We start from the raw sequence: 24,757 nt of genomic DNA on the forward strand, positions 1-24,757 counted from the left end.
CTGCCCGGCCGCGGCTCCGCGGGGCCGCCCTGACGGGGCCGGGGCACGGCGGCTCCTTCCGCCCAGAGCGGTGGCGGGACAGGCAGGTGAGGGGCGAGCCCGGGGGCCGGGCGGTGCTGCGGTGGGGCGGGCAGGGCAGGGCAGGGCGGGCGGAGGTCGGGCCGTCGCCGCCGCGCCCTGCGCAGCTCCCGCCGCCCTTCCCGGCGGCTCCAGCGCTGGCGGAGCCCTGGGGAGGTGCTGGTACCTCCGCGCAGCCCCCCGGGGGAGGCGTGCGGGGCGTTCTCGGGTCGCCACCGGAGCCCCGCGCCCGCCTCCTGCCGCAGCGAGCGCGGAGCGGGGGCTGTGCCCGGGCTGTGCCCGGCCCGGGGACGCTCCGAGGCCGGTCCCGCCCGCCCCGGCCCCGCGGAGGCGGTGTCGCAGCCCCGCACGGCTCCTAAGCCGATCCGGCCTTAATGCCCGGCAGGGAGGGCCCGTGCGGGGCTGCCGGGCGGTGTCTGCGCCTTGTCGGGTTTGAGGGGCGCGGTGGGAGCCCCGCGGGTGCAGAGCGACGCGGCCGCGGTTGTGCGGGGGTACCGGGGCAGAGCCCGCGGGGTTCGAGCGGTACCGGGGAGAAATCTGTGCCCGCTGTGCCCTGGAACAGGGTGGAGCCTGTGCTGGTGGTGGTTCACATCCCGCCACGGCCTGAGCTCGGGGGCACGGCCCCTCTCGCCTGCTTTCTCCTCTCGTTGCTTTTATAATATGGAAGGAGTTGGGATGTTTTCCTTGAATTCTGTAGCAATCAGTGTTACGCCAGGCAACCGGAAATTTTAATTAACAACGTATCATGTTCGCTTAAGTAGTTTCGGTTCTCTCAGAAATACCTGGCTGAGCTGTGGGATGAGGAATAATTTAGCAGATCTGATTTTTTTTCCCCAGTCCCCTGAGAGTACTTGACAACTTCTGCCTTCATTGAAATGTACGTGAGCCACAAGCACTGAGCATCTTTCAAAATCAAGCAGCATCTGTCTTCATCTTCTGCACCACAGCCAGTGCAAAGGGGCCTAGAGTGAAGTCTTAGAAGTTTATAATCCCAAATGCATTTGGGATTTTCCCATAATTCTCCAAACACTCTATTTCAAAAGTTGACATGTAAGAATATGCAGAAACTCTCACTTGTCTTGGCTGCCTTGATTATTTTAATCCAGTTGCATCTGCCTGAATTATTTTAATTCTGTCCCATCTATAGTTTCCTAACTCCATAATCTTTGGAACTTTCTGAACCTTTTTCTGAACTGTTCCAGGTACTTTTCTGCCTGCCTGGACTGTCATTCCAGGTACAGACCTTCATTTATATATTTGCCCACCTTTAAGAGACTTTTCCTTGTTACCTGGCTCTATAGTTATGATTGTTGCATAATCCATAGTGCTTCCTTTACTCCAGACTTGCTGGCATTCTGGTTGCCCAAGATTAAATGCATAATATTTTCTTCTGTTATAGACACTGTTTTGCAGAATTTTAAGTGCTAATACTGAAAGGCTTATTTTTATGGCCTTTATTTTCCCAGTGGTGCATACGCTATCATTTTCACTTTATCTTCACTTTGTTCTATTCCATTTTTCCATATTATGTCCTGTACTATCCTACAGGAGGATATGAAGAAGGTAAATGGCTAGTCCAAGAGCAGACAAAGATACATGCCTTCACAGTCCCAGCAACGAGGGGAAAAAAGGTCAAAACTAGAGGACTTGTCTTAGTTATGCTACAAATAATAGGAGAATTTTGCTCATGACCTTCCCCTGGCATCACTGGTTCTCTCCCACTGTACATTTTCTTCTCACTGTTACCTGTTATTCACCTGTTGCATCCAGGTTTTTAGGTACTTAGCAGGAGCAGTCCTAGGAATCAAAGAATTCTGGAACATTCCCCCTGGGATGCCAAGGGAATTTACTGTGCTATTGTTTGACACTGACCCAGCTGGTTCAGATTCTCTGCAGTTTCACCTCTGCCATTCACATCCACAGTACAAGTCAATCCCTCTGTACCAGCACTTCTATCAGTCAGAAAGCAGGCAGGCAACTCTCTTTAGGCTCTTGTGTTGAAAGCACAATTGCCATTTGACAACAAAGTAGTAGTGTTCCACTCTGACTCCAAGCAAGAATTCCTCTTTACTTTCATTGTGTTGGATCTGAGTTCTTTTTTCTACCTTTCCCCTCCTGGTCCCCTGCTGTGTAGTTAAAGGAACTGAAGGCAAAGTTCAAAATACTCATCAGTAGTTCTGACTGTCAGACACACAGAACAACCAGAATTTCTCTGTTTTGATGGCACCCAGAAGGCCAAGTGACAGAAATACCCTGGCCTGTCTTGACTTCTGAAAGGACTGGGCTCACATAAAAGGCTGACCCCTCCCTGAAGGGCAGGGCTGCAGTGCCCAGAAAATGACTGGTTAGAACTGGAATGGAACTCAGCCAGGTGTCTGCTGTGGAGCCATAAGTCTTCATAGTATCACATCTATGAGTATTAAAGATCAGATCCCAAAGTGGTTGGATCTGGTACAAAATGCTCTGGAAAGAGGTTTCCTGGCAGCAGTAGGCAATATGTCCATGGATTAAAACTAGATGTGTGCTTACAGAGAAACTCCCTTTCACATCTCTGCCTTTGTACCTGTGTAGGGGTGTTGCTTACAGCGAAGGAGGCTGAGAAGGAGGTGCTGTGGGATATCAGGGCTTTGTGGAGCTGAGGTGAACAGGGTGTGTAGCACCACCAGCATCACCAGATCTTGGGAGTGGAGCTGCCTGCTATGAAATGGTCTGTGCTACTTAGTTCAGAGCTGAGTTCTGTCCCCAGCCTGCCAAAGCTGTCCCAGTCATGTTGTGACCTCCTGTAGGATGGACAGTAGTGGGTTGGTAGCAAGGTCTTTCATGTGGCTTTGCAGAGCCATCTAAGAGGTGTGACTACATAGCTCTGCCAAAGAGATCTGGCTGCCAGCTTTGCATAGGCTCTTCTGAAAAATCATCCCCTACATCTTTATTTAATTTGACTGATGATGGCTCAAAGCAGGACTGATCTGCAGTAGGTTCAAGATCCATTTTTAAACACATCATTTCCATTAATACCTTCCTTTTGCCTTTCAGATATGGCCATGCCCAGTTCCCTTTTGTGGGCTGTTGACATTTTTGGGAGGGTTTACACCCTGTCTACTGTTGGCCAGTACTGGGAGCTCTGTAAGGACACACAGCTGGAATTCAAACGGGTGTCTGCTGTCAAACAGTGCTGCTGGGGAATAGCCTGTGATCACCAGGTGTACACCTACGTGTTCTCAGGGGATGTTCCTATTAGGTACCAGGAGGAAACCTATGAGAACCAGGTATGACAAGTTATGGTACCAGCACACACTTGGCAGAAAGGGCAAATCCCTACCTTAGCTGTCTTAGTATGCATTTCTCACAGGAAGAATAATCAGTTTTATTTGTTTTCACTTTTTACCTGAAGTTTCTGAAGAGTATATATGTGCCAAATAGCAGGTTATTCTTTTAATATTTAAATTCCCAAGGGAGTTTTGCCTCCCTGCTCTTAGCAAAAGCAATGCCAGTGTGAGCCACGGCCTGTTCTGTGTAAGCCATTTCAGACTGGAACATTCAGCCTTTTCACTGGGTGGTTTCCTTTCCTTAGTGACAAATACACAATTCCCTTAAGAAAATGCCCAGTGGAACTGGAACTTCCAGGCAACAAAGATACCTTGTGTTTTTATTTATCAAAGATACAATATCTTATATTAGTCTTAAGAAAATGCTGGGTTTTAGTGTTTCAAACACTCCTCTAATAAAGGCATGACTTTCCACTGAAGTACATTTCCAGCTTTTTTGCATAGACATGTTAAGATGATCCTCCTTGTATGGTGTACTTCAAAGTAATGTATTTAAAACAGTATTTAAAGGAAATTTATCAATTTCTGTTAAGTTAATTAAAAGTTGAGAGAGAAACCAAGCACGTTTTCTTGAGCACATTTTCTCTCTTGAGCACATTTCTCTGATTTCTAATGGACAATGGGATAAACAGAAATTGAGAAAAGACACTAACTTATCTGCTCGGGTAAAAATACAGCAAATTAATTTTATACATTATTTAATATTGATACAACTTTTCAGCTATTTAAGAAGGTTCCTTTTATTGTGTAAACACGTTCTTTAAAAATGCAAAACTTAAAATTTTATTTGTTATTTTAAAACTTTCGTTTTGTTTGTTCTAGGCTATGAAAAATGGAAAACAAAATACTAGAAAGCACAAAAGGAAACATTCTACAAGAGCTAACAAGGACAAAATAAAACTCAAGTAGTTTACAGATAACATGCAAAGCAACTTAGCCATATTCCTAGTAAAAGTAAATAATATTTTGTGTAAAAATTATAGAAGGATTTTGAGCCACTCATTTTCCATGTGCTCTAAAATGTAAGACAATATTACATGACAGATTTTGCCAGTATTTCTATAGCATGTAGGAGTGTGGGGAGAAAAATAAAAATGACAGCTGTATTGGTGAAAATCCTCCTGTTATTTGTACTGCTATTGATTCAAGCCAGATTAGGGGAAAAACCCCTCTGATATAAGATAAGATACAGGGGAGATTTGCTCATATAGTTATCTTGACACAGTTTCTGGCACAGAGGCAGTGCTATTTTTCTAGTGCAGACAAGATATTAATCATCTTTGTCCAGAGTGTAGATTAGAAATCCCAAGGCCATCTAATGCAGGAATGTCATGGTGCCATACATCACCAAAGAAAAAAGCACTGTTAGGAGTAAAATATATCATGAGATGCTCCTATTTGTGTAGCCAAAGAGGACTTGGTTGGGACCAGCTCTATAGTCAGCCCTGCTTTGAGACTTAAACAAAGTCTTAAAGTCTCTTCCTAAAAACACAGTGTTAGGGAGGGGCTCACCGGGGGAACACTTTCTCATTGACCCCAGGAATTTATTCCTCTTCTACTGCAGAAAATAAGAAATGTGTCTTTTATGACTCCCTGTAGATGTCCAGTATGAGATGATGAGATCTCCAATAAAATCCTTTATTTATTATTTCTGGCAGCGTTGGAATCCAGTTGGTGGCTTTTGTGAGAAATTACTGCCCAGTGACCGCTGGCAGTGGAGTGATGTGAGCGGGCTAAAACATCAGCAGCTCGATAGTTTCACACTGCCTTCTCCACACTGGGAGTGGGAGTCTGACTGGTATGTGGATGAAAATATTGGAGGGGAACCAACAGAGAAAGGGGTAGGTGAACAATACCAAAAAGAGATCTATTCTGGGAATCCTTAGTCTGTAAAATAAAAAGCACTTTTATAGAAGTGTAAAAGGTCTGTAAAAATAAAACTTCCCGTAGATACATCTTCCTGGGAAATAGTTCAACTCTAATACAACACAAGGAAGGATCTTGTATGAAGGCTTTTGAAGTCCATAGGAGCTTCCATAGAAGCTTTTTTCTTTTGATCAGGCCATGAAATGCTGGCAACTGAATGCCATTGTTATTTAAGATCTTTACTACAAAACAAGCAAAATGTTTTACTGTGTCTTGTTTGTTCTGTGTGTATCATGCAGAGGAATTTGGGATGATTCATAAATCATCCATGGAATTAGCTGATCTGTTAATCAGAGCTCTTGAGCACACACAGTAACTTGTACTGTGACCCTCGTGCAGAATTGCTCTGAGTTATGATTTCAAACTTTCCCTTGATCCCATATTTCATAAAAGAAAACCTCTGTTTGCAGGGCTGGACTTATGCCATAGACTTCCCCAGCACCTACACAAAGGATAAGAAATGGAATTCCTGTGTCCGGCGCAGGCGGTGGATCAGATACAGGAGATACAAATCACGGGACGTTTGGGCAAAGGTTCTGGATACCTTTTAAATACTAAATAAACTGGTTTTTGTGAAATAATCAATTATAAGTGCAGGGAAATTAATATTTTATTACTTGTCTGTAGGCTGGACCTGGATTCTTTGACTTCCAGCTTGCTATTCTTGTAAGCATAAATGGAAGGCTGGAATTTTTCATAGAAACCTGTGGTAATAAGGTGCCAAATCTCATGGTGATGCAATTGGAGATGGATGCCCAGCCCCACTGCAAATTTCAGACCAGCTTTTTAACTTCCTTTGGTTGCTTGACAAAGCACTCTCATTTGAGGTGGCATCTGCCTGGCATCTTTCACCAGCTCTGTCCTTTATCTGTATGAATAACTGTTCATTAATAATTTTTGTTCTGTTCTAAAAACATACAAAAATTGTAATTTGTGATGTTTCAGCTTTCCAATTCTGTATGCACTGCAAAAATTTCCTTTAGGTAGGGTACAAAACACAGCCTTCTTCGTGCTGCTACAGCAGCGTTTCCCCTCTCTCTGCTTATAACAGCCTTGGAGGGAGGATCTCCATGCTCAGCCACTTTAGGAAGTGATACATAAACCAATCTGCAAGACACAAGTTAGGCCACCAGTGCAGTGTCTCTTCTTCTCAATCTTCCTTCCCTTTGCTTCAGATCGTGTCACATGATGATCCAGAGCAGCTGCCAGACCCTTTCAATGACATCTCCATCGGAGGGTGGGAAATCACCGATGAGCCTCTCGGCCGCTTGTCCGTGTGGGCAGTTTCTTTACAAGGAAGGGTATGTGTGTGTTCCCTGTGTTTTCTGACACAAATTACTAATGGAAAGGAGCTAAATACTTTTAAAGGAAGGCAGGTTTGTTATTGTCTTATGTTGGTAATGAAATACGCCATTTGTGCATCTGGCAGAGGATGAAAAGCTGCTTTGGGGCTACATTATGTAACAACTTGTGTTGTAAATGGGAAGGCTTAAGTATCTCATAGAGTTGCTGTTTTATGGAAGCCTTAAACCTCTATGAACAGGTGAATCTTAAAACTTGGAGTGAATAATGTCTTATATCCTGAAAAATTGCCCAGAGTGCTGACTGTGGCACTGGTAACCAAGAAGAGGAACCTTAAAACCTGATAGAGATTCTTGCAAAGCACTGTGCTGTGCCTCTGTAGTAGAGAGATAGAAACGATTCAGGAGTTTACAACATTGTTTTCTGAGACCTACTAATCAGAAAGTGGTCGCCTCCTGGCTTGGCAATGTGGTACCCAACTCTGAAATGTTTTCAGTTTGTTTTCTGTTGAAAACTATACATATTTCTTTGTTGTTGTTGTTGTTTTTAGGCCTACCATAAGATATCTCTCCTCTTTTGCTCAGTGCTGTAAAGATTTGACTCTTGCTTTCCTTCCTTCATCCTTACAGCATGTATCGGACATTGCTTTGTCTCTAGACATTTTCTAACTTGTGGTTTCACAGGGCAGTTTGTAATACTTTTAAGAGATAGCCTGAGCTTTCAGTCATACTTGGCACTGCCTGGAGAGGCAAGCAATCTTGGTTAAATTGTTTAAAATAAAATTCCCTATGCCTCATACTTTCCAGCAGTACGTGACAAGCATCCCAGTCTACAGGCTTACTTGACTGCCATTGTAAAATGCTTTCATTTCCCAAGTAACAGTCACCAGAGAAATAAAGTATTTCTAAAAATGAGGATTTAATACTCAGCAGTCATGTTGTGGAGCGCTCATGTGACTACCACAGGATGCTTTCTATGCTTGACCTTCCTATTTTGACTGTGATCTATAGAGAAGTGCACAGTCCAAGACTAGCAAAAGGCTGGATGTCACTGAAGGCTGCACAGAGAATGAAAATTTTTCCCCATATTGTGGCAAGTTCTGGTCAGTGAAAGTGAGGTCAGGCTGTCAGCCAACAGAAACATTTTTGTGTTATGTATTTGTTCATTCTTGGTTTATATAACATGCTCTGCAATACACTGAAGTGGTTTAAATGTTAAAATATACACAGGACTTGTAGCAATAGGTTTCTGTACCCAATCCAGATTCGATTCTATGATAAAAGCAGCTCTGTAGAACAGCCTCCTCCCTTAGTACATAAGGAAACAGCTTCAACTGCATAATCAACATAAAAAAGTACCTTTAAAGGTCAGAGTGCCATGCACTATGTAAAAACATCCCGTTGTTAAAGGACGACTGTTCTTTCCAGTTTGTCTTTATGCTTCTCTCAATGGTTTCATTGTTACAGTGATATTTTTCCTGGGTTTATTCATTTCTGTTTTTCTAAAACTTGTCTAGGTATGGTACAGAGAAAATGTCTGCCACCACAATCCAGAAGGTTCCACGTGGTCCTTAATCACCACTCCTGGTGAAGTTGTACAGATCAGCTGTGGACCCTATGACCTCCTTTGGGCAACTCTTTGGGAAGGGCAAGCTATTGTGAGAGAAGGAATTGATAGGAATAACCGTCAAGGTAAAGTTTGTTAAATTTAGCTGGAAACTCCTTTGATTTGTATACTGGTGAACAAGAAACTAACCTACAATGCCTTCTGGGTTTTGTTTCATGCAGGAATGTCCTGGAGTATTGTGGAGTCTCCAAGCTCTGAAAATGGGATTATGCACGTCTCTGTGGGTGTTGATGTGGTGTGGTGTGTTACAAAGGATAGAAAAGTAAGAGGGATCACGATCTGCTTCTGCTTTTTTCTTCCCTTTTCCTGTCTGCTTTTCTCAAACAGGAGTCCTTGCACAGGAAGTGCTGGGGATTTGGACTCTCTATCCCCATGGTTTGGAGAATTCTAGTTCCCCTTGCTATGTTATGGGAATGCTCTGTGGTTTGTGATGGATGCAGTTGAGTGTAATTAAAGGAAGAATTTCTGTTTTCTCTTAGAAGGAATTTTCTAAACCCAGGTCAGACAGATGTGGCAGGTGGGCAGGGATGTTGGTGGGGATGTAATAAGGGGTCTACTTTTAGGGGATTTTAAGCATTGAAATGGAAAGGATTCCAGCTGCTAAATCTTGTTTCCACATGGGCTGAAGATTACATCAAAAGCAGCATGGGGAATATTGTTAGTTACATTTTCCTGCATGATGCTATTTTTTTATCTTCCTGCTGCAACTGTTCTCTCTTGATCAGCCTTTTAACATAGGGGGTTTTTGTATTTGTTAGGTGAGATATCTTTTATGTGGATGTGTGATTACTTTCCTCTTGGGGTTTTAACTTAGACTCATAGAAAGTCTCAGCTTGGAAAGGACCTATAGGTATCATCAAATCCAACTCCCTACCCCTTGCAGGGAATCCTGAAAGTCGTGAAGAATACTGGAACACTGTAGTAGTAGAGTGCTCTTGTGCTGGTTGCAATCAAATCCTTTCATCCTGAATTCAAAACCAGGCATGAACTCTGTGCATGTGTAGCAGTTGTGTTGAGTTTCTCTCGTTTAATGAGTCACTACTTGTCAGCTGAGCCATGGCAACAGACTGTGCCCAGCCTGCTCCATCTGCCACAGAAATCCACTGTAATAAATGGAGATAAGCTGGTGTGTTTTCCTCCAGATCTGCCACAGGACAATCAAGTACTGATGTTATTGTATTCAACCAACAACTTCTAAAGGAGTTGATTGTCACTATATGACTCTGTGCTACATACAGAGGGAAATTTTTTCAGGTACCCAATCCACAGACACTCTCAGATTGGTAAAACCTGATCTAAGGGAAGATAATTTAAAGAGCTGTACCACTATAAAGATCCCTCTGACAGTTCCCTCTGTCAGCTCTGCTTCTAGAGTTTGAACAAAAGAGCACTGAAGGCCATTCAGAATGATCAAAAATAGCCTACAGTTGATATGTAATAGAAAGCAGAGAAACCAACTCTGTCACAAAAAGTCATACCAAAAAATCTTCTAGTGGGCTCTTCTTGCTGTAGTAGGACACACAGTGTGGGTACTATTAAGAGAATTGCTTTATCTTTATCTGATAAAGAAAAAGAACCAAGGAAGTAATTGAATTCTTAAGACAATGCAGCAAGTCAGTATTAGAGATTAAGACTAATCCACTAAAGAAACTAAATTCCAGCTCTCTGCTTGCTAATGCAGAAGGAACAAAATTTAGACTTTTCTGCTGTTGTTGTTGTAGGTGTGGTTTAGAAGAGGAGTGAACTCACATAATCCTTGTGGGACAAGCTGGATTGAAATGGTTGGAGAAATGATGATGGTAACTGTAGGCTTAAATAACCAGGTAAGAGAGCTGCATACCAGCTGTGGGGATATTTCCTTTCCCCTTTGTACAAGCACTGTTCACAAGAGGCAAGGACTGTCAGCAGTGCCAGTAGGGCTGGCTAAATGAGAGGTCCACGGGCTTGAACTGCTAGAGAGGAGAGTGTGGCTGAATTCTGCACCAGGAGATAACAGTCAGCACGTGTCTTGAATGGCACAGGGAGATGCACACAGTTCTCTCTTGATGGTACAGAATTTTGTACTGCATCTACAGTATCAGCATTAAGGAAGAACACAAAAGGAAAATGCTGTGTCCAGCAGCTTTTTTCTGCTGAATTCTGCACCACTGCACCTTTTTTGTAACTGGTATCTACTGCATTCCAAGCCATTTCCCTCACCAAGGCCTTTCCTTCCCTAGGTCTGGGGAATTGGCTGTGATGACAGAGCGATTTATTTTCGTCAAGGTGTCACACCAAGTGAGCTCAGTGGGAAGACATGGAAGGCAATTGTGTCTGGCCGAGAGAGCGACAGATCTCAGAGCGGGAGCTCAACAAGTCTGCTCAGGTACCACTTGAAATACCTGCCCAAGACTTTGTACACCCAGAGTTTCAGTGCTAGGAGATATTTCTTTACATTCAAGTGGCACAGACAGGGAGGAGTGGGGAAGGCATCTCCAATCATTATGTATGCCAAAAGGCATTTGCATTTTTTCCCATTAAAATTACCAATAAGCAGCAGTTGTTGGACTCAGAGTAGAAACCGAAGCTCCCACGTTGGAATTCAGTGCATGTTTGCAGTAAAGCATGTTCCTCTGGGCTTTACTACCACTATCTGGAACTAGTCTCTAATAAGAGGAAATGTTGTCTGTGAAATATCATGAAGGAGTGTCAACTCTACTCAGGCATTACCCTTCCTGAGTGTCACTGTACATTCCTTTTCCTTGAGAGATTAAATCAGCTACTCCATGCTGGCCTATGGGCTGTGCAAGACATGCCAATGGATCTGGGAGTGCTGCAGAAGCTGCTTGGTTGAGTCAGTGTGTGCTGAGAAGACCTCTCTAGTTAAGACAAATCATAAAGTTAATAGTGAGCTTTGAAACATCCTATTTGTTATTTCATATTCGGAAAATGTGATGTTGCTTCAATGTTTTCCTCAGAGTTGTAGGCAGCCAACACCACCGACTGTTTGAAAAGATCAATGAGATTCCTTCCTGTGGTTCAGATTTACTAGACTGCTCTGCCACATTTGTGGTGGACTCTTTCCCCTGATAGAAAAAAAGAAGTCTGCTGTTTCTCTGTGTGTCTGTGGTCTAAGGCCTGTGGTAATTAATGCTTTGGATGATAGTTAATTAATTGTCTATTTGTCCTTCAGTGCTGGCTGTTTCTTTACTGATGATATTCAGACCCAAACAAATGCCATCATTCAGGGTGATGCAGACACTTCCTCTGACACAGAGCTTCCCAGCGTGCCCATGAACCCTGCCAACACTGTGCCCATGGGAGCTGCATCCAGCAGCAGTGGGAACAGCACAGGCAGCCAGACAGAAACACCTGCAAACCTCCCTGTGGATCCTCTGGACTCTGATCAAGGAGAAGCCACTGCTGCTTCAACAAGTCATGAGAAAGCTAATCTTGAAATGCATAAATCTGCTGCAAGCCCAAATCCTTCTGCAGAGCTGCAGTGGACAAACATTGACTTGAAGGAGGCCCAGAAGCACCCGGTGATCTCCGTGAGCAGCTTTGGGGACACATCCAGCCTGTCCTCCCTGGGCGTGTTCCCGGCGGGAGCTGAGGAGCAGTACGGAGCTGATGAGCACCCACTGTGGGCCTGGGTGTCTGGGGGAGGCTGCCTGGTAGATCTGCACAGCCCACTGAAGTGGTTCACTGCTCCATCAGGTACTACCCAGTCACCACAGCAGAGCCTAGTTCCCAATCACAGCTCAATAAGCTCTTCAAGACAAATACCGTGTTGGTTTTTTGGAATGAAGCCGTGGTGAAAGACTTCTGATAACCCACTTACTCTTATTGCAGTTTGGTAATAGGCTCCATATCTGAGCACAGTGCTGCAGTATTTAGCTGTAAAGCACTTTGGGCTTGAGATATATAAATTAAAAATTTGCTCTGAGTTTCCTAAGAATTTTGTAAAATAATCTGTAGATCCAGATGCGCTGGATCTACATCTCATTTTTAATTGTACTGAAACTGCAGCTTGTGGAAAAACTCATATCACTGAATAATAACAGGAAGCAGTGAAAAGGGCTCTCTTGAGAGATGCAGATGCCAATAAGTCATTCCTGCCATTCCTACTGACACAGGGCTATGAAACAGAAGTTACACAGAGGCACTGTGAATGTCAGCCCAGCTGATAATTGGGTGCCATTAGAATTTAGATTCTTGACAGACAGTGGAATATAAACACATTTTCAAAATAAACTGTGAACTGTGGCATCCCAGTATGTAACAATGTAACTCTAAATGCATTGTATCACCTCATTATCTTGCAGTTCAGCAACAAAATTCCCATTTTGACAGGTTATGGCTTGGAAAGATTTTACCTTTCACAGAACTGTGTTCAAAGCTCCCTGGAGTTTACTGGGTTTGGTTCTGCTCTAGGTCTGTCATGCTCTGTGCAGTCCCTGTCCCTGTCCATCACCCCAGCTCAGACAGCAGCCTGGAGGAAGCAGATTTTCCAGCAGCTCAGTGAAAGGACAAAGCGGGAACTGGAGAATTTCAGGCACTACGAGCAGGCTATTGAGCAGGTGAGCAGTGGGGACACATCTCTTGTCTTCTGACACATGATTTAAACTTACTGTCAGCTTCATATTCTTGCCCTTATTCTTGTCTATGACAGCTTTCCTGGATTGTTACTGTCTGAACTCGCTGTGGGAAATTAACAGCTTGTCAAACAAGGAACAGCAATCTTCCTCTAAAAACATTATCAGATAGTTTTGTATAGGAACAAACAAATTGGTCAGCATTGTCTGAGTACTCTGAAACCTCAAATTCTCAGAGAAATGTTAGCAACAGCACACATTGTATGGATTATTCCACCACAAGATGAGGCTTCTTAATTGAAACAGTAACACAAGTAGGTGAACTTTTCTCTCTGTGGCCGTTAAAAGATTAATTTAACTTGCATAAATAAAACAATGATGCAAACGTCAATGGCAGCTGTTAAATAGCAGCACTTCTGTTTGATGTTCCCTTTGTTATGGCTCCTTGGCTTTTTTCAGATTCATTCATATTTTTGGTCCCTTCATTGCTAATTGCCAAATGACATCTGGAATTCATTTGATTAAAAACACTTGGAGCCCAGGGGTTTAATCAAGTTTAAAAAGATTATGTCAAAAGCCTTTAAACTCCAAAGAGAGGTTGTGTTATAACAGGAGCACAGTAGAGTCAATTAGTACCTGTGTGCTTGCAGAGGTTAAATGTAAAATACTGTTGCACACATGCTATTACAGTGCCCTTCAGTCCATTTTTGTGTTTCCATTTTGCCTTCAGCTTTGGAATACTCTGTGTCACAATTAACTGATATGATGGAGACTAACCTTCAGCAGAGAGAACTTGTGGCAACAAAAAACAGGATTTGAGAGAAAGAAAAAGAGTTTACACAGTTTTCTTAATCCTGTAAATCTGTGTTTCCCTTGTAGTCAGTTTGGGTTAAAACTGGAGCCTTGCAATGGTGGAGGAATTGGAAGCCTCATAAATGGATGGATGTTCGAGTGGCACTGGAGCAGTTCACGGGGAGCGACGGAATGCGCGACAGCATCCTGTTCATCTACTACATGTACCACGAGGAGAAAAAGGTGTGTTCAGCCTGAGACCCTGGAGAGAGAGCATTTGGCAAAGGGAAACCTCTGCAGGGAAATCAGCTTTCATAAAGGAGGCAAATTATGGCACTCTAATGTTCTGAGTTTTGGGAGCCAATTCAAAGGTAGCCCCGGGTACCAGCAAACCACAGACTTTTCTGAGTTGCAGCTCTGTCAATGCTACATCAGAAATACCCAGTCAGCAACCACCCACACTGCTTAAACCATCAGTTCTGCACTAATTAGGAGTTCTGCTGGAAGTTCAAAATGTTCTTGATTGTGAAGAAAGAGCCAGGTTTGGCTGGCCAGAGTCTTCACAAAGAGGGTTAATGTCTACAGGCAATAGGAATCAGAGGAAGTGCAGGGCTGGAAACTGAGCCCCATTCCTTCTGTGCCAGGAATTGATTCTTTGCTGTCCTTGGCAGGAGTGCCTTGTTTGGAGTCCTAAAGTGCAAAAATGCTGGCTCTGAGGAAGGTTTATCTGAGTTTGCCTTAGTCACAATTTTTTTTCTCTTGTCTTAGTACATCCACGTGTTCCTGAATGAAGTGACTATTATAGTTGAAGTGCTGAATGAAGCCAAACACTCCTTTGCACTGTACACACCTGAGAGGACAAAGCAGCGATGGCCAATCCGCCTGGCAGCCACAACAGAGCAAGAAATGCATGACTGGGTAATTCTGGGAATCTTCCATTTCAAGCTGGCAATATCTGCAATAAAACATAAAAGCTACTCTCTGAAATCTCAGCATTACATTTGCACTATCCAGGCTACTCATCTATTTTCAGAGCTTAGGTATTTGAAACATCTGATCAAATTTATTTACAGGCACCTGAGGCTTCTTGTCTCCTCTGGAGTTTGCACATGTGTTGGTGCTGCAGTTGTCCACAGCAAAACCAATATTGTTCTTCATTTCCTTCCAATTTCTGGATATAGATTAGAGTACAAATGAGTTTAGGAGTTGAATTCAATCTATTCTTCTACATTGGCAGAAGAACCATTCTCTGTTGTCACTGTTGTAGAAAGTCTTACGTGCAGGCAGGCAGATACACACTGGAGCAAGGGAAACTTGAAAGATGCTTCATTCTGATCAGTCCCTGCAAATCACAGTGGCTCCAGTGATTGTGTGATAATTCCTAAACCCCTGAATTCTAGTGCCTTAGAGAAAAGGCTGCAGATTCACTTTGCTGATTTGGAAGAACATGCAAAGGTAAAGCTTTGTTTTACAGTACCGAACATTTTTGTTCTCACTGTAAATGGAAGCTGTTGGTTCTTTGCTTCTTGTTTTGTAGCTGTCTTTGCTGACCATGTCCTGCTGTGAAAGCAGACGGATTCAGGGCCCTCCTTCTCACCATGCCATTTGGTCTGTTACCTGTAAAGGAGACATCTTTGTTAGTGAGCCAAGTCCTGAGCTGGAGGCCGGACCACAGCTGATGCCCTGTGATCAAATGTAAGAGCTTTCAGAAGCTGTTCTTTCTGCATGGGATGCCATCCAGCAAAGAATGTCCTTCCTGTCAATTCAGTGGCTTTGATGGGCTGTTGGAGTGTACAGTGCACTGCAGATGTCTGTCAATGACAGGGTTAATGGCAACCTTCATATTCACCACTGCATGTGAAGAAATCATATTTTAATTCTTAGATGCTGGAACTGTTCTTGTGATTTCAAAAGCCTTTCTCAAATTCTTGTGATTTCAAAAGCCTTTCTCATTGAGATCTCATTTTTTGTGATTGCATCTTTAATGTCATAATTACTTAAGAGATAGCCTAGGCTAAAAGTAAACCTAATCACTGTAATTGGAGCGTTCAGTTTTAACTGAGTCAGAAAATCTGAAATTCTCAGTCCTCCATAGACCCTGCAGTCCAGGAGCAGCTTCTTTATAGTTTCTGTTACAATTGTGACAATATGGTACTTGCAAACTCCTCAAGAAAAACAACACCATCTGCTTTTTAGTAGTTGTTCAGAGTGAAATGCTTTCAGCTGGTAACCGCCTTCACTTACAAGTTGCCCAGTGGTTGAACAAGTGAGCATATTAAGTTGCCTGTCCTGAAGATTGTTGAGTTGCAGGCAGGGAAAGCACACATTCCTGATGGATGTGGTGCAGGGTAAAACCTTGTCCTTTCTCTGGCAGGTTTTGGCGCCAGGTCGGGGGTCATCTCCGGCTGGTCGAGTGCAACAACCGCGGCGTCGTGTGGGGCATCGGCCACGACCACACGGCCTGGGTGCACACGGGGGGCTACGGAGGGGGCTTCATCCAAGGTATGGACGGGGGGGCTCTGGGTGCACATGGGGGGCTATGGAGGGGGCTTCATCCAAGGTATGAACAGGGGGGCTCTGGGTGCACATTCCTGACTGACCTTCCTGACTGGGTCAGCTGGTCACGCTGTTTGTGCTGCCCTTCCTGTAGCCTGACGTGTCGGGTTGTACATGAACAGAGCACATCTTAGAAATGAATTGGTATTGCAGTTTCATATTTTCAGCTTGAGAGTGAGATATTGAATTTAAAATGTAGCATCTTGGAGTTTAAAATGTAGTGGATTTAGCTTTATTCTAATCCAAATTATTTATTTCTCACAGGACTGGCCAGTAGTGCTGATAACATTTATACACAGTCAGATGTGAAATGTGTTTACATCTATGAGAACCAACGGTGGAACCCAGTCACTGGATACAGCAGCAGGTTATTTAGTCAATTTATTGTATCTATTTACTGTAATATTATTACTGTCAAATGAAACAAGGGGTTTGTTCTAGCTTTTTGGCATAGTTATTACAGTTATTCTATTTTCAGTCTCCTTCAGCACTTATAATTAACCTGAGATAGAAGGAGCAGTGTTTCTCAATTTTCTAATTTGTAATTATCCATTCAAAATGCATTTGTGGCGAAAGACTGCAGATTTGTGCTTTGTGATTGCACAAAGTGTGCCTACTTGCAATATCTTTCATTATTAAGGCCACGCAGTAAAGTTATTAGCATCTGTATATTCATACATACTCTGCTAAATACACTGGGTCCTTGAATAGCATATTTGAACAAAAGTATTGAAAATATATATTCACATATATGAGGGTCTATACCAGAGTAACTCAGGATTCACCTTCCAATTTTAAATAGTGGTGAGGAATATCACTCTACAGAGAGTTCACATGGTCCTCAAGTTTGGTGTAACTGGAAGCAATTGTACAGATTCTTTCCCACTATTCTCATCACTCACATGATATTTCTAAATACAGAGATTAATGTCAGCAGAGTGTTTTGTGTATGAAAGTAGGAAGTGCTACAAAAAGGCTTTTATTCCCTCGCTTTTTAAATTCTCTGTTGTAAATGACCTTGCATTCCTTGTCTGCTGTTCCACCACAGAGGGCTGCCCACAGACAGATACATGTGGAGTGATGCATCTGGCCTGCAGGAATGTACAAAGATCAACACCAAGCCTCCTTCTCCACAGTGGTCTTGGGTAAATTTTGTCTTGGAAGTTTTTTTTTATGAAGAAGGCAAGGCTTTAGCAAGTGGGATACAAGACTTGAGCTCAAGTGACCCAGATTTTCTTCCTGGATTTGTTGCAACATTTAACCTTGTTTTTCCCATTTCACTGGTAATAATCCATAGGCAAAAGAATGTTAAGCATCGAGTGGGGTTTTTTGTTTAGTGGGACTTAGACTGATCCCTTCCAGCTGAATTAAAAGGACCTGGGAACCTGTGTATGAATTTCAATTTCTAGTATTGGAAGATTTCTAGCAAGTCATTGCACTCAAAAGGTGTAGGGAAACAGCAGAAGAGATTATTTTTGTTATCCATCAGGTGTTGATTGTGCTTGTTATTGTCTCCTTCTGACAACAGGTGTCGGATTGGTACATTGACTTCAACGTGTCGGGCGGGACGGATCGGGAGGGCTGGCAGTATGCAGCAGACTTCCCAGCGTAAGGAAACCCCTCCTTCTACCCAATCCATACTTAAATCCTCATTTCATGTTGTTTGCTGGCTTGTACATTAACTGCTTTGACAGGGACACAACACTGCCTTGATTTCTCCTTTTTCTGGGGACACTGATATGTGCCGGGGAGGTGAATTTAGCAAACTATTGTTTCAAGTGTGTTAAAGGAAGGAGGTGTGTCTGGTGGGCAGATATAGACAGTGCTCTCAGGCTGGCACTGACATTGGAGATGCTCTGACATCCTCATGAACATCTATTTAAATCTGTTTTGGTAGGTCCTACCATGGTCACAAGACAATGAAAGACTTTGTCCGACGGAGGCGCTGGGCAAGGTGAGGAACTAAGATATAAATGAAAGGTATGAGCTTGAATGTTAACTGCTCACTACAAGTCTCCTTTAGTTATGAGGGGAAGAGTCTGTGATAATAGAGTCTAACACTATTTCCTAATAGACAGCACTACTTTGTTGCAGTTTCCACAGAAAAAATACACAAATTCTCAGCATGACCAACCAAGTCTTAAATTTAGAGCTGCCTTACCTCTGCTTACCTCAAGATGCTACATAACTTTTTAACAGGCCCCACCAAAAAAGGAATTGTAAAGTTATTCCCTTAACCAAGAGAGAGGAAGAACAGAACTGGGTGTGGAGTTCTCTCTGCAATTGGATTCATTATCTTGCTGTTGCCCAGTGAGTCTGAGAGAACTGGGGAGCAGAGGAGCACGAGTTGCAGACTTTTTAGGTGGTCTTGGTTTTATAAAGTAATTTAAAAAAACAAAACAAAACAAAACACAGAAATCTTGAGAAATCAGTAATAGTTCAAAATGCAAAACCTGATGCAAAGCACGATTGGTTGTTAAAAGCCTCTTTCAAATTAAAAATACTAATACTTAATGAAAAGTACTACTTAATGGAAAGACTTCAGGACTGGAAGTCAACAATAGTCTGAGAGACAAAGTCAGTTATAGAAAGTACATACTTCTGACAGGTTTGGGTTTTCTCTGCTTCAGAAAATGTAAGATAGTCACCAACGGGCCATGGCTGGAAGTGCCTCCTGTTACCCTGTGGGACATCTCCGTAATTCCCAGTTCAGATGCAGATGATGAAGAAACAGTAGCACTGTGGGCAATCAGTGACAAAGGAGACGTGCTCTGCAGGCTTGGAGTGACACAGCAAAATCCAGCTGTAAGGCTCCCTGTTTGTTTTCCCTGCCCTACTGATGTATTTTATGTCATTATGCAAGTCCATACACACAGTGACACAGTGCCCTCTCTCAGAGCACCTTGGTATTTTTTACCCTTTTATGTCCCAGATTTGAAAGTCCCTGTCCACCAACTGTAGCACAGTTTGCTGCCCACTTCCCTTATAGTGCTTTTCCTGCATAATCCACCTTAGCTTGTGCCACATCACTTGCTGGGGCCTCTCTCAGCTCCTGCCCATCCTCTCATGAAGCATTTTACTTCCACTTCCTGCACTGATAGCTTAGATCCTCTTTTTTCGTTGTTTTTTTAATTGTTGATAATGTATATCCCATTTAAATGATTGGTGAGGAACAGAATTTCTCTAAAGTATGGTCCCAGTCTGGTGATATCAGTCAGAATTTATCCTTTGACTTTTCTGGGCCTGGAACTGACTCTATTTAAGAGAGGTGGGTCTGGACAAACCTACAGATTTGGCATTTTTTTATGGACTGGGACAGAAATAATGAGCAAATGTCCAGTAAAGTGTGCAGAAAGGAACAAATAGTCCCAATAACTTCAAAAGGAATATTTATTTCTTACTAATAGACACATGCTGAAACACCAAATTAGGGTGGATATGCACTGATTTTAAGCCATATTTGCAACAAGGGGGGGAATCTAACAATATACTTTACTGGAATTTGGAGAAAAACTGCAGGAAATTGAAAGTTTTATAAGAATGATATTTTTCCTTCCTGTCCAATCAGTTACAATAGCACTGATCTGTAAGGCAGTGCAGCAGTGAGAACTGGAATAGTGTGTCTGGAATCTGAAGCCCCATATCATTTGGGTTTTGTGAGACTATTGTTCTGTGTAATCAAAACCAAGGGATTATTAAAAAAAAAAAAATAAGGCTCTAGTCCATCTGTTCAGACACATGTAGGTGCCTAAAATCCAGTGATTTAAACAGAAAAGGCCCTGCTGTAGACCAGTTTAGCTATTTTCAGAGTTGTATATCCAAATATCTTTGTGGATCAGCAACTTCGTTTCAGTTCAGTTGTAAAGTTACTAAGAATTATTCTCCATAATATTCTTCACTGTATGGGGTATTTTTCCCATTTGGTAATAGTCAATGATATTCTGTCATGGAGTTTTTAACCTTTCCTTGACAATTCATTTTCCACTTTTTTTCAGGGAATGTCCTGGCTGCACGTGGGAACAGACCAGCCCTTCATTTCCATCTCCATTGGGGCATTTTACCAAGTGTGGGCTATTGCTAGAGATGGTTCTGCCTTCTACCGGGGTTCGGTGTCTCCCAATAAACCCGCAGGTGAGTCCTTGTACTTTCTCTTTTCTACACTGCCATGGCTGCAAAAGACCAACCTGTTTCACAGAGGCCTTTCCCACAGCTGTGCAAAACACTGCATACAAATAATATGATAATTGCAGCAGTTTATTTGCTCTTCACTTGCACGATTTAAAGTGCTTGTTTGTAAAAACAAGCTCGCAAAAATATATGAAGTGTAATGTCATTCACAGCTTTCTTGCACAGCAATGTATTTCAACTGCAGCATTTTCAAGGCTTCTCATGCATAATTCTGTTTTCTCAGTGTTTAACTCAAGTATTTCTGACCTTTAGGTGACTGTTGGTACCATATTCCTTCACCTCAAAAACAGAAGTTAAAGCAAGTCTCAGTAGGACGAACATCTGTGTTTGTCTTGGATACAAATGGTAAGGATTTTAAAAAATTATTAATTAAAAAAATACATCACTACACACTGGACTGATTTAAAAATGAGAGGCTGAGTTAGAGCTGGACAGATGATGACTGGTGCTCCAACAGGAGGAATATTTTGTATCGAAAGATTTGGAGTAGCAGTACACTGAATTACTTGGTGTTTATTATAACTGAGAGTTCCCTGGGTGACAACAATCCAGCATCTGTGCTCTTTAGGGGGGGGAAGACACAGATGACAATTGCATGGCAGGATTTTGCCTGGAACCCGAAATGTACAAAACTGAAGAGGAATATTAACCTGCTGCAAAACCTGGAAATAATAAATGTGAAGCACCTTTTGTAAAAGAAACAAGCCTTTAGCACCAGATTTAGAGACCTTCATCTCGTTTGCTTTTGTTTTCCAGTGTTCCTTATATGAACATTTTTCCCCAAGAAATTTTACAAAACAGTATTTGCTGTTTTTCAGAAAGGTTATAAAGAATAACTAAAGAAATACAAATTCCAAAGTAGGAACCTCATTGTCCATCACTGTCACACATTAGCCAAAACCATGATGCATTTTCCCAGGACACGGGAAGAATTACCAGCTGATGTGTTGTGTTGTTTGCAGCACTTCAGACAAACAGCCCCCTGAGCTGTAACCAGCACTGTTTGTTTTCCAGGCAATCTTTGGTACCGGCAGGGAATCACACCGAGCTACCCCCAGGGATCTGCTTGGGATCACGTGTCAAATAACATCCGGAAAATGTCCGTAGGGCCCCTGGACCAGGTGTGTATGAAGCTTCCTTGGAACTCATTAGTTTATTAAAAATTATGCATAACATACTTTAGTAATTAAGTGTTCTTCAGCATTATTTTTGTTTAGCTTTGTTCCACAAAGTGTTGGTCTAAATGCTGGAATCCTGACAGCAAGACAAAGCGTTGTACCAACAGAATGGTGCTCCAGCCCTTTGTTGTAAAAAGCCTCATCAATTATTTTTTTTTAACAAGGCTTTTTATATATTTAATCTCTTTCCTGCCAAGTCTTATCTGGCAGTGTTTTAATTAGAACACTGCTCTAGAGCTTGGGTGTCTCTCTGCCTAAATTAGAGCAGTTTGGGCCTATTGAAGATCAAGAGTGATTTCTGAAAGTGGTCAAACAGAGCTTTCACATCTGGGAAGAGCAGCACATTTTATTATCTCTCTTTGCTTTCCTGAGGTCTGGGTGATTGCTGACAAAGTGCAGGGAAGTCACAGTCTGAGCTGTGGGACAGTCTGCCATCGGATTGGTGTCCAGCCCCTGGAACCTAAAGGCCTCTCCTGGGATTATGGCATTGGGGTAAGTGCTGGGGCAGGATCCTGCCTAAAAATTGTCCATCCAGATGTCCTCAGGCACCCAGAGGAAGGAAAGTGCCATCCTGCCCAGCTGGTGAGCATTGGAAAGCTCACGTGTATCTGCAGGAGACTGACCTTTGTTCTTCAGTCTTAGGCTCCTTTTTTAAGTCAATATAATGGGCTGTGCAGTTACAGCTGGGAAGTTGTTTATTTGCATTTGATAAGTATTCATTTTAAATAGGGAATTTAAAAGTTATAATGGAAAAACTAGTAGAGTAAGGGCCATTTAAAAAGAAAAAGTGGGTTCCTTCCTGGTCTGCACACGATTATTCCTCATTGTTGTATCCTGAATTATTCTCAAGGTTTTGATAAAGGCTGTTTCAAGGTTTTGCCTCCTTTTAAGTTGGTGGAAAACCTGCAGTGGTTCTGCTATAAACACCTGACCCTACTAATCTCAGTTCCCTGTAATAAAAATAATCCTCAGGTTTAGTACCTCTATAGCTCCCTGCCAGGGAGGTCTGGTGTGTTTTGTTTCATTTCACAAGGAGCCTTTTTACTGATTCCTCATGAATAAATAGAACAAACTGAGTAGTGCCCATAAAGCATCATATCAGATATTGCACTTGCAGGGTGATGTTTCTCCTTTTGAATTTCTGTATCAATCTTTTCCAGGGTGGGTGGGAGCACATCACAGTCAGAGGAAATGCAACAGAAGCATCTCGGGCCACAGGTCATGACACCTCCGAGGAAAACCTTGCAGTGTCAAAGGATTTAGAAGATGAGGAGAGTAAAGGGAAAACAGAACACTCTAAAACCTCTCTGATGGTCAGTGAAAGTCAAGAATTGGACAGAAATGCTGTTAATTGTTAAGTTGTCCCCATCTACACGTTGCAAACAGGCACAGTCAGTATAAGTTGAAAAGAAACTAAATGTCTATTGCTTGGAGAGAAACACATGACCTTTTTGTGCTACTAATGTGTTTGACTGAACTGGACTTTGCAATGGGGTATTTTAAGTACTGAATTCTTCTACTACATCATGTGTAAAATGTGACTTGATAGAGCTCATAGTTTTGTCAAAGCAGGCAAGGTTTTTCTAACCATAATGTATTTCTGACCCTTTACCATAGCTGCTACACCCCATACAAATGTGAATATCTGCAGATGATCACTACATTTACTTTTTTTTTTAAATATTACAGTTCCCTACATTTCTCACATATTCACACACTGTTCTTCAGATTCATGTTTGAGCCTAAATGAAGATGTTGGATTGATTTAAATGAAGGCAAACATACCTGGTCCTGTTTTGCACCTGCACAGAGCTCTGCTCCTCTGGGTGCTCCCTGGGTAAGAACTGAGCTTGGGTTCCTGCTCCCATCAGTAAAATCAAATCCTGAGCAACTCAGCTTGGGGGAGGCAGTTACCAGGAAGGGCCAGTTTGGGCTGTCTGTGCTCCCAGTGAGCAATATCTCACTCGACAAGTGGAACCACTGCTTTCAGCCAGACTGGGTAGGGAGCAGAGTCCAGCAGTGACATCTGTTCTAAACTGTCCCTCCAAACGGGGGTAAATTATGTTTTGTCTTCATCTTAACTGGAACTGTGATAACTGGGGTGTACAGATGCCTCCCTAAAGGGGCTGGAAGGCACCAGACACTTGAGGAGTTAGGCTGTGTTCCAGATCATTGCAAATTATGCTTTCATAGTGTAAAACTTAAGAGAAGGGCTTGAATTCTGACTTTACAGTGCAAAGGGACTTTACTGCTATCAGTGGAGTTTGCCAGTGTAATACTGATGGGGGTTCAGAATTAAGCTCTGCTCTTTGTTTTTAGTAAGTGATTTATTCATCCCTTTTTCCAACAAGAAACCACCTTCTATTCTCAAAAAAAGCTTTTCTTCCCCAGTTACTTATTATAATTGGGCAGTTTACATTCATTTTTCCTCTGTGTGTGTGACTGTATATGGAGTTATTTTTATATGATGAGCAGTTTGGTGTGGTCTCAGTACTGTATTTGTAGAAGTAAAACTTATGTTTGCACGTATTTAAGGAATATATTTGGTATTTAATGCCAAGGAAAGCACTGTTTCTAAGTCCAAATGTGAATGAAGACTGAAGATGTGTAACTGTTTCAAAAGAACCTGTTGATCTTTCCAGTATGTGAGTAGAGATTTCGGATTTATACCTACCTTGTGGGAGAATCATAAATAACGTTTGCATTAATTACCATTATAGGTTTTGCATAACTTGCACAGTATCTTGTCCAAATAAATAACTTTATTACATGTATTTTTAGAGAATTATTAGGATTGTATTTTCTCTGCATTGTATCCAAAAGATTTTTCCTTTTAATAGTCAGTGTTTACATATCCAACAAGCAACCTGGTTGCACACAATAAGCTTGATAATGTACCTTTGCATTTTTCCCTACATTGCCAAGTTTTACTTACTTTACTGTAAATAGCTGGGTTTAAGTGAAAAAAAGAGATAAATTATAAGTTGGTTGTGTTTGAGTACTAAGTATTTGCCTTCTAAAATGATTATTCAGAAAAATTATTTAATTTAAAATATAATGTCATTGTTCTGGCTAGTTAAAATAAGGAAAAGTGACTTTAAATTAAAGCAATTTTGAAAAATAAAAGTAATTTATCAGAAAAAAATGCTTCTTAAAAAATCCCTTTTGGCATCTCCAAGAGCACAGCACTTCAGAAATAACCAAAGAACAT

The 24,757-nt window shown here is 42.2% G+C and overlaps 1 protein-coding gene across 3 annotated transcripts; it reads left to right on the forward strand.

Annotated features, from left to right (window-relative positions):
• Positions 1-24,559, forward strand: TECPR1 (tectonin beta-propeller repeat containing 1). 3 transcript variants are annotated; one of them, XM_027683388.1, is made up of 25 exons: positions 1-86; positions 3,112-3,344; positions 5,063-5,245; positions 5,741-5,863; positions 6,506-6,631; positions 8,149-8,323; positions 8,420-8,520; positions 9,980-10,081; positions 10,478-10,623; positions 11,431-11,954; positions 12,672-12,817; positions 13,712-13,867; positions 14,393-14,542; positions 15,162-15,319; positions 15,999-16,126; positions 16,445-16,547; positions 17,229-17,325; positions 17,709-17,788; positions 18,078-18,134; positions 18,811-18,985; positions 20,176-20,311; positions 20,621-20,713; positions 21,383-21,489; positions 21,919-22,038; positions 22,707-22,904. In XM_027683388.1, exons 2-25 carry the CDS (start codon positions 3,114-3,116, stop codon positions 22,902-22,904), a joined length of 3,615 nt encoding a protein of 1,204 aa, XP_027539189.1. In that variant the 5' UTR covers positions 1-86; positions 3,112-3,113. The 3 variants fall into 3 exon arrangements, with proteins under 3 accessions (XP_027539189.1, XP_027539190.1, XP_027539191.1); XM_027683389.1 differs by lacking the exon at positions 1-86 and adding an exon at positions 1,290-1,313; XM_027683390.1 differs by lacking the exon at positions 1-86 and having other exon boundaries at positions 3,114-3,344; positions 22,707-24,559.
• Positions 24,560-24,757: the final 198 nt, after the last annotated feature.

The sequence above is a fragment of the Neopelma chrysocephalum genome, unplaced genomic scaffold (assembly GCF_003984885.1).
Source record: "Neopelma chrysocephalum unplaced genomic scaffold, ASM398488v2 Primary Assembly neopelma1_65, whole genome shotgun sequence".
Lineage (NCBI taxonomy): Eukaryota > Metazoa > Chordata > Aves > Passeriformes > Pipridae > Neopelma > Neopelma chrysocephalum.